We start from the raw sequence: 9,397 nt of genomic DNA, 5'->3' as shown, positions 1-9,397 counted from the left end.
CAGAAAAGAAATCTTCAGGTCCAGATGGTTTCACTAAAAAGTTCTACCAAACCATATAAAAAAAATGAGTGCCAATTCTACATGATCTCTTTTAGAAAATAGAAATGCTTCTCAAATCATTTGCTAAAGCAACTATTATACTTATACCAAAACCAGACAGAGACAGTATAAAATAAAAAGGTATGCAGGCCAATATTTCTCATAAATATAGACACACACATTCCTAATAAGACATCAATGAGCAGAATTCAACAATACATGAAAATAGCTATTGCCATGACCAAGTTGGGGTTATTCCAGTAATGAAATGCTCATTTAATATTCAAAAGTAAAGAAATATAATTCATACACTAACAGCCTACAAAAGAACCATATAATCAGATCAATTGATGTGAAAAAAAGTATTTGACACAGTTAATGTCCATTCATGATAAGATTCTCAGAGAACTAGGAATATAGTGGACCTTCTTCAACTTGACAAAGAGCATCTGCAAATACCCTACAACTAACATCCTACTTGATGGTGAAAGACTGGATGCTCTTCCCTGAGATCAGGAACAAGACAAGATGCCCATTTTTACCACTTCTATTCAACACAATACTGGAATAGTCTCATCTAGCACAACAAAGAAAAGAAAGGAAATAAAAGGCATATAGATCAAAAGAAGAAATAAAACTGTCCCTACTTGCAGATAACATGATGGTCTTCACAAAAATCCTAAGGAATTTCCAAAAAAACAAACAAATAAAAACTCCTAGAACTAATAAGTAAGGTTGCAGGGTACAATATCAGCATACAAAATCAATTGCATTTCTGTATATTAGGAATGATATATAGAAGCTAAAATTAAAAATACAATACAACATATAATCACTAAAAATTCTTTGATGTAAATCTAACAAAATATGCACAGGAGTTGTATGCTGAAAACTACAAAGTGCTAAAAAGAGAAATCAAAGATCTGAATAAATGGAGAGACATACCATATTTGTGGATTAGAAGACTCAAGATAATAAAGTGGCCAATTCTCCAAAAGTGATATATTGGTTTAACACAATTCTTAACAAAATTCCAACAATTTTTTGTAGAAATAGACAAAATTATTCTAAAGTTTATGTGAAAAAGCAAAGTAAATAGCATCACTAGAATAATTCTAGAAACACAGAATAAAATGGGAAGAATCATTTCACCCAATTTCAAGATTTATAATAGAGGAAGATCAATCAATGGTAATATTGGCAGAAGGAGAGGTACATAGATCAATGGAATAAAATGGAGAGCCAAGAAACACCCTTACATGGTTATCAATTAATATTTGACATAGGTGCAAAAGCAATTCAATGAAGGAATGATTGTCTTTTCAACAAATGATGTTGGAACAATTGGATATCCAAAAGCAAAAAAAAAAAAAGTGTCTTGAGCTAAACCTCACACCTTATACAAAAGCTAATTCAAAGTGGATCACATATTTACATGTAAAGTGTAAAACTGTAAAAGAATTTAAAGTAACAGAAAACTCCTTTGGGACCTGGAGCTTGGTGAAGAGTTCTTAGTCTTGATAGCAAGCATGATCTATTAAAGAAAAAGATCAATAAATCAGACCTCATCAAAATCAAAACTTTTGCTTGGCAAAAGACCCTGTTAAGAGGATGAAAAGACAAACTATACATGGGAAGAAAATATTTGCAATCTATACAGCTGATAAAGAATTCACATCCAGAGTATATAAAGAACTTACAAAACTCAACATTTAAAGAATTCAAATAGAAAATGGGTAAAAGGCATGCTGAAGAATATGGATGGAAAATAAGTACATGACTAACCATTAAGAAAGAGAAAATTAAGGCTACAATGAAATTTCACTGCATACCTATGAGATCAACTAAAGAAATATTTTAATACCAAATGCTAGTAAGGGTGGGGAAGAACTGGATCACTCTAGTGGGAATGTAAAATGGTATAACCACAGTGGGAAACAGTTTAACAGTTTCCTAAAAAATTAAATATGCAATACCATGTGACCTGGCAATCACAATCCTGGGCATTCATCCCAGTAGAATTAAAGCTTTGTCCACAGGAAACCTGTATATGATTGTTCACAACAACTTTAATTGTAATCGACAAAAACTGGAAACAACCCAAACATTCCTAATGAATTGTGAAATCTATACCAAAGAATTTTACTCAGCAGTAAAAAGGAGTCACTGTTGATGCATGCTGAATGAAATGAGCCAATCTCTAAAGGTCACATTCTGTATGACTCCATTTATATACCATAAATGGAGATGGAGAATGGATTAGTAGAGGCCAGAGTTTAGTTATTGAGAGAAGGGCTGGTGAGGGAAGGGTAGATATGGACATAAAAGAGTATCATGAGAAAGATCTTTGCAGAGATGGAACAGATCTTTGTGGTCATAAAAACATCCAAACAAATTTTTTAGCTACAGAGAAAATATTGCATCAATAAAAAAAGAACAGATTCTATGAAAAAGGAACAATCAGAGAAATCACTTGGAGTGAGGATGGGAGAAGAAATTTATTTATAAAATTTAAAAAAATGCATTGGATGAGGTTGCAAGATAAAGTAACAAAAACACCATCCCCCAGTAATTAGAGTAAAAAGACAAAGAAAGGGTAAAAGAGAATAAAATTATAGAATAAATCCAGGGAGTTCAACATTCAGAATGGGGACAGAGAAAACAAAGGACACAAACACACCCCGACCTCCCTCCCTAACTCTCTTGCTCTCTTCCTTATTCCCAACAAGAGGAAAACAATGGCTCTCATTTCTCAGCTTCTGCAGTTTGTGAAGGTATCAGAACACTTGCTTCAAGGCTGGAGGTCCCTAAGTAGTAAGAGCAACCAGAGATCCCCTGATTCCTAGCTCTATGGACTGTGCAGCCTTAAGATCTTGCAAAGTTAGATAAAGCAGAGGTAAATCACAAAGCAGGAGATAAACCTGTCTCCAATCTGCTACTTGGAGCCCCACAGGTAATACAGAATCCTCCCCCCACAAGTAACATTGATTCGTGAAAAGGTAAATTCCATTTAGTAAAAGTCATGGGAAATTTTCCGGGGCTTCATGAAGTATCATTCTCATACAGGCATTTAAAGGGGACAGAAGGAAGGAAAAATGTTTGCAGTGTTATGATTTTAAATTTGAAGGCTGAGATCAAACCAGAGGAGAATGGTAGATAAAGCAGGAAAACACACTCAGGCTGTGCATTATTGGTGATGCACAAAGCTGAGTCAAGGCAGCAAACAACTTGAGAACTGGCAAGAAGGCAGAGCTAGCCTGTGTGCACATCTCTCTGAGCACAGAGAGCCTGCAGCTCTGTGGCCTTCCTCTAGCTTCTCCAGCTTCCCCAGTTAGTGTGGGTTCCCAGGATTTGCTGGCTCAAGGATTTTTACTTCTATGAGCTCTATTGCGTGGTCCAGAAAGAGGATATCTCAGAAAAAACCCATTCCTCATTCAGACCACAAGCTCGTGGAGTAACAAGTCCATGGGACTTCTAGATGGGGTCTTTCTGCCCCTCCCCATTCCTTATGACAGAGAGTTATCTAGTTCTTTCTCACTGGGAATCCACACCCCAGTACTTGAGTATGGTGATTAGGACACATTTACACTTCAATTTTCCCATTGGAATAGAAACATCATGTGTTAAATCTTTCACCCAAAAAAGTGGACATACTGACTTTTGATTATTTAAAACTTTAATTTCTTATTTTGAAATAATTATAGATTCATAGAAATCTGCAAAGTTGGTACAGAGATATCCCATGGATCCTTCATCCAGTTGTCCAGCTGGTTACATTTTACTTTAACAGTAGGATAATACCCAAACCAGGAAACTGACATGTTTGGTGTGTGTGTGTGTGTGTGTGTGTGTGTGTGTGTGTGTGTGTGTGTGTTTGCATGCATGTGCGCATGTGCAGTTCTATACCGTTTTATAACTTGTGTAGGTTCTTGTAACCACCACTGGACCATACTTGGAGAGCAGGTAGGAGGGGAAAATGGGCTCCAGCCCCCTTGGATTCTTCTATTTCAGCCCAGCTCACAGATCCTAAGGTTCCCTGAGGTTCCTGTGCTTAGCCTCCTTTCTGCAAGTCCAGATTGCAGCTTCCTCTACTTTGCTAAGGCAGCTTCCACCCCTACACTCAAGATTCCTCTCCCAAAAGTTTTCTGAAGTGTCTCTTCCCTGATGTCTCCAGCCCATTCCTTCATCCCTTGGCCTCCAAATCTTGTAAAATTTACCATCACTCTAGTGGGTTTCAGAAGGGAGAGAAGGTAAATGTGATCAATGCAGTATCTTCAACTGGAGAGCCCACTGGCATTTAAACACAAGGAAATCATTCTCACTTTAAACAATAACAACAAAACCATCCTTCCATAGACAACTTCCTCCTCCCAACCCTGCCATCTTTCTTCTCTTTCCTAAACAGTTGCTATTATGCCTTTTCCCCAGTTCACTACCATTTAACTTAAATCCACTGCTCCAACCAAAACATGTCTTGCTAAGATCACCAAGGGCCTTCATGTTGCTAACCCCAACACCCTTTTCTTTCACTGTGGCCCCTCAGCAGACGATCAGTGTTGAGCACACTTTCTGGTGGTCCTTCTTTCCTGGGCCACCTGTTTCTCTTCCTCCCCAATTCCTCTTCCTCCTTTTTGCAGGTAACTCTGGCTTTCAACGGGCTGACACTTGGCTTTCCTCGTGACTGGACCTAGAGCCTTCTCATTTTTAATTTCCAGAATAACCATACACAAACACAGTCTACCTGCCTCTAATTCTCCCTTCACACTGCAGTCCAAAGGATCTTTTCAAAATACAAATGGGATTACATCTCTTCACCCCTTACTGGTGCCGAAGCTCCTGGGGTAGAGTCCACACTATTTCATGGCCTATTACCTGTGTATTACAGCTCCAGCTCACACCCACAGTCTCTCAGCTCTCCTCTCTTCACATGCAGCAACCTCTTCTTGCCAACTTCTGCTTCCCACGGGACCTGTGGCTTCCTTCTTATCTCATGAGATCCTACATATACTTTAACTTCTAGATGAATGGGCCCTTCCTACAGGAAGTCCTCTTTGATATACCTCATTTGCTCTCTTCTGGCTACTGAAAGGATAAATGTTCCCCTTATTCCCTTTCCTCCTATCCCCACCTGGACTCTGCACCTGCTTCTAGATCTTGAACTCCATGATTGAGAGAGCTTGGATCTCTGGGGCATTTGCACAATACATTGTGTGCTTTTAGCCTCATTTAGCCAGTCCCAATGAGAGTGGAGGGTGTTCTCATCTACCATGGACTGGAAACAATTTATATTCAATCTTGCAGTCTGCTTTAAAATTATGCAGTTTCTGATCCCCTTTTTATTGAGAGGGGTAGGATTTCTATATTTTCCATGAAGTGATATTTTTGTTTTTTTCATTTCATGTAACTCAATGTAAATGTAAAGGCTGTGAATGTTCAGGGTGCCCCACACTGAAACCTGGTGCTTGTAACCCTAGAAAGTCTGTGGGAATCCTGACACCGCAGAGCTGGACCTATCACTTATGTGGGGGTGAAGCTTCAGAGGTGCAGAGGGGCTTTGCTTCCATTTACAGTCATCCAGGGCCAAGGGGGATTTATTCACCAAATTAAAATGTTTGACAATTGACTGCTTAGTATAATCAATGTTTGGAAAAATGATTAGTTAGGAGGGGGATCTGCACTTAGAACTAGTGCCCTTGGAACATAGCTGGCCCCTTTGGATGAATTCCAAAATGGAAGTGGGGGAAATGTAGGCTCAGCAACTCTGTGGTCCTGAAGCTCAACATCACCCTGAGAAAAGTGTGGAGTGTGCATATATATATGTATGTGTGTCTATGTTCAAGCATGCACACACATGTACCCACATGCCTGCACATGTGTGTATATGTCTGCATTCCTGCGTGTATCTACATGTGTGTGTGTTTGCATATGTGTCAAGCATGTGTGGAGTAGGGGTCCCAGGTCCAGAAAACCCTGGCCTTTGCAGGCTGAGTTTGAAGCAGCCATCCTGTTGTCTTCCCTGCTTAGCAGTTGTCTCTGATGCCTAGTGTGTCTGCAAATGACTTTTGAATGTTTCATGCCAATTACCACTTTGGTTTCTAATATGTGCACACCACTTTCTATTAACTGTGTTGAAAGACAATTTGAGAAGAAACCTATTTTTCCTTCCCCATTTTCAATCTTACTTGATTTAGATTACAATAGAGAAAAGTATTTCCTGTGTTGACATATAATTTTTTTTTATAACTAAAGGACATTTATTTTTTGTTCACTAAGATTTTATCTTAGGACATAACTAAACTGTGTCACCACCTTTCAACCCAACTTGAAGGTACAGTGAATCTTATAAAGCATATATGAACATTAACTGACAAAGAAAAACCCTTCAAAATTATCATAATAATGTTCAAGTAAAAAGAAGAAAAGAAAAAATAGGGGGGTGATGGGAGTTTCAGATTGAACAAAATCCTCACACTTCATCTAACACATTCAATCCTGACTAGAGTGTACCAAAATGGAAAAAGGATTACTATAATACAAAACTTCCACTACAGATTGCTATACACACCTGTGTTCCAAGCCCACTCCCAATGCTTAATGCTTCCACCACAACTATTTTCCCTGGCATGTTGGACCTGCTGGCAAAGGAGCAAGTAGATCTCTTTAATCCAGTCTTTGTGATAGGGCTGGTACATCCGGGTATCAGTTCGGTAAACAAGACAGCTGAGGTCTGCCAGATCATCAATAAAATCAAACAACTGGCTGATATCATATGTGATAGAGGGGCTGTTGGGATTAATTTTCTTCAGATGTTCTTCATACCTTTTACAAATGCCTTCCATACATTCATTCACTGATTCATAGTCAGCATAAGTTCTGCCTTCTGGCCTCTTTGTAGGCTGTACCAGTAAAATAGTGTGAGGCATCACGTCAAACTCTCTCACTGCAGCCTGTCACCAACATCACCACCTCATATGAGCTTAACCACACAGCCAACCCCATCTAGGTCAGACTAGCCACCTGACCTAGAATTTTTAAATACTCCCGCTAGCATTTAGATCACACCCATCTGAGTTTTTGGGACAGTGACCAGGCTTACCAAGTTGCAAATTAGGTTCATTCATCACTAAAGAACATAGGTTTACACTCTCATCCCTTTGAACTGACTCTTACACAAAAGTACACCTGCTGCATTTATCAGGATCCTTTGTTTCAAGCACCCTGAGAGAGTAAATTCCAAGGCCCTAAAAAGAAACAGGCCTTAAAATGACCTCTTAGACAACTAAATGCTGTCCCACTCATTTCTTTTCTCCCTCCTGCTCATCCTTTGTGGTGCCAGGCTCACAACTGTCATTGGGGATCCAGCAAGCAGAACCAAGCATCTATCTCTAATCTAGTAAGGGAGATAAGAGATGGATGCTATGGCAGGGCTGCTTTCTTGGAGGAATGTTGCAGGCCAAGGGTGCGGAGGTGCTGCCTCCTACTTGCAGATGGATAAAACATGTAGACCCAGCAGGTGAGGGCTGGGTGGCGGGTGCCAAGCCTGGGGATTCTCCATTTGGGGAGATGGGGTCATCTATTCAGGGAGATGGGGTGTCCAGTAGTCTTCCATGCCTTTGGGGTTCTGAGAATCTTATGTGAAAATATCAAAGGCCAGGACCTAATTGAGGATCCTGTGATATGAAGATAACTTACTTTTATACAATAGCTAACACTTTAACTAAACATCCAAGGATGATTTCTCTTAGCAGGGCTCTGATAATTGCTAGAAAATGATAGCTGGTGGTAAGAAGCCCAGGGCACATGGAAACCCCCCAACTTCCAGTGCAGGTGTCTGAGTGCTGAGGATCTGGATCCAGAGAGTGTAAGCAGCTACCACAGAACACTGTGGGCGTGGCAGTAATGGGGATCAGGAAGGTAGCAGGGCAGAAGTCAGCTTACTGTGGGACATGGGCTTAGTGCCCAGATCAGGGGCTGCAAGTGGACCCAGAGCACCATATGCCTTAGTAGGTATGTGATGTTCCAGGGCTTAGATTCCCTAATTAGGGTAAAAACACTGGCTCTGAGGTGGGTTATAAGAAGTGCATCACAAAGAACCATAGGCCCTGAGAAGATGAATAGCTGTGGCCAAGTGACAGGTGGAGATGTCCACCATGATGGACATGGCTATGAATGACAGACCCTTGGGTAGTTCCTTGTAAAGAGTAGAGGTCTCTTGGTCCCAATCAGTGCTCCTTCTTGTGGCAAAGAGAAGGAGCCCTCTTCCCCTCAAAGGCTGGATGGGTTACCAGGACTTGAGATCAAAGGCTACCAGAATAGCCTGGACCAGAAAGGATGTGGTCACCTGTGATGAACAGGGTGGGTGGGAGCCAAGGCCAGACTGCCCCTGCAGCCTCAGACCTTGTGGTGACTCACAAACTCTTCAGGTGTTCCTAAGGTGGGCCAGCAGAAAGCAGGAGGGTGAAACTCTAGGCTGATGGTTTGGAAAATCCACTCTTCATGATGACAAGGAGTATATCTTACTTTATTGGCCTCGATTTTCAGTGAAGGGAGAATGGTTACTGGCAGTGACTGGGAAGAATATTTTCTTAATGTTAAAAATTATAAGAAAGGAATGTTTTCTTGAATACATTCATTAATACAGCTACCCTTTTGTTTCAAGTTTTCAGGCACTTACGATTTCTTTTTAGCAAGAGAAAATAACCAAATTTAATACATACATGTGTATGAGAACCCCACATACTTGAAAGCATCAGAAAACCCACATTCAGGAGAGGTTCAGAGACAGAAAGGGGGTTGAGGTATATAAAACATCCTGAGCTAGGGATGAAGTAAGGTGCACTAGAGATTTCAAAGGGCCCTTGAAGGATGAAAAGAAGAGCAGACATTTAGTAAACAGAAATTTGCTCCTGTAAACCCTTCCCATTGTCCCCTGAAATTCCCTCTTCTCTCTCCTGTGGACACTGTCAGCCTGTCCTCTATTTCAGTGTCTTTGGTTATATTTTCCATGTTTCTTTGTTTTGTTGTTTAGGTTCTTGTTAAAGGTGAGATCATATGGTGTTTGTCTTTCACTGCCTGGCTTATTTCACTTAGCATAATGCTTTCCAGCTCCATCCAAGCTGTTGCAAAAGGTAGGAGCTCCTTCTTTCTTTCTGCTGCATAGAATTCCATTGTGTAAATGTAAAATAAAAAAAAAATAAAAAAAAAAAGAAATTTGCCCTGCCCTACAGGTAATAGTGAAAAGGACAGGCCGAAGTTTCTCCTGAGCCTGAAGCCACAATTGCCTTAGCTCAAAGTAATCTGCATACCTCAGAGGCATATCTTTAGGTATTTCATTCTGAACCTCCACAGTTCCCACACC

At 40.2% G+C, this 9,397-nt stretch overlaps 1 protein-coding gene across 1 annotated transcript; it reads right to left on the bottom strand.

Moving 5' to 3' along the window:
- Positions 1-6,584: 6,584 nt before the first annotated feature.
- Positions 6,585-6,962, bottom strand: LOC123815547 (enhancer of rudimentary homolog). Its single transcript, XM_045833847.1, has one exon. The coding sequence runs from the start codon at positions 6,960-6,962 to the stop codon at positions 6,585-6,587; it is 378 nt and encodes a 125-aa protein (XP_045689803.1).
- Positions 6,963-9,397: the final 2,435 nt, after the last annotated feature.

This window comes from Phyllostomus hastatus, unplaced genomic scaffold, assembly GCF_019186645.2.
Source record: "Phyllostomus hastatus isolate PE091 unplaced genomic scaffold, TTU_PhHast_1.1 phas_contig_195, whole genome shotgun sequence".
Classification (NCBI taxonomy): Eukaryota; Metazoa; Chordata; class Mammalia; order Chiroptera; family Phyllostomidae; genus Phyllostomus; species Phyllostomus hastatus.
The sequence above is the reverse complement of the archived record's forward strand: the minus strand, read 5'-3'. Positions and strand labels throughout refer to the sequence as shown.

What these genes read in the sequence shown, in the direction of transcription:
- LOC123815547 (XM_045833847.1), bottom strand. Translation starts at nt 6,962, where the DNA reads ATGCCTCACACTATTTTACTGGTACAGCCTACAAAGAGGCCAGAAGGC.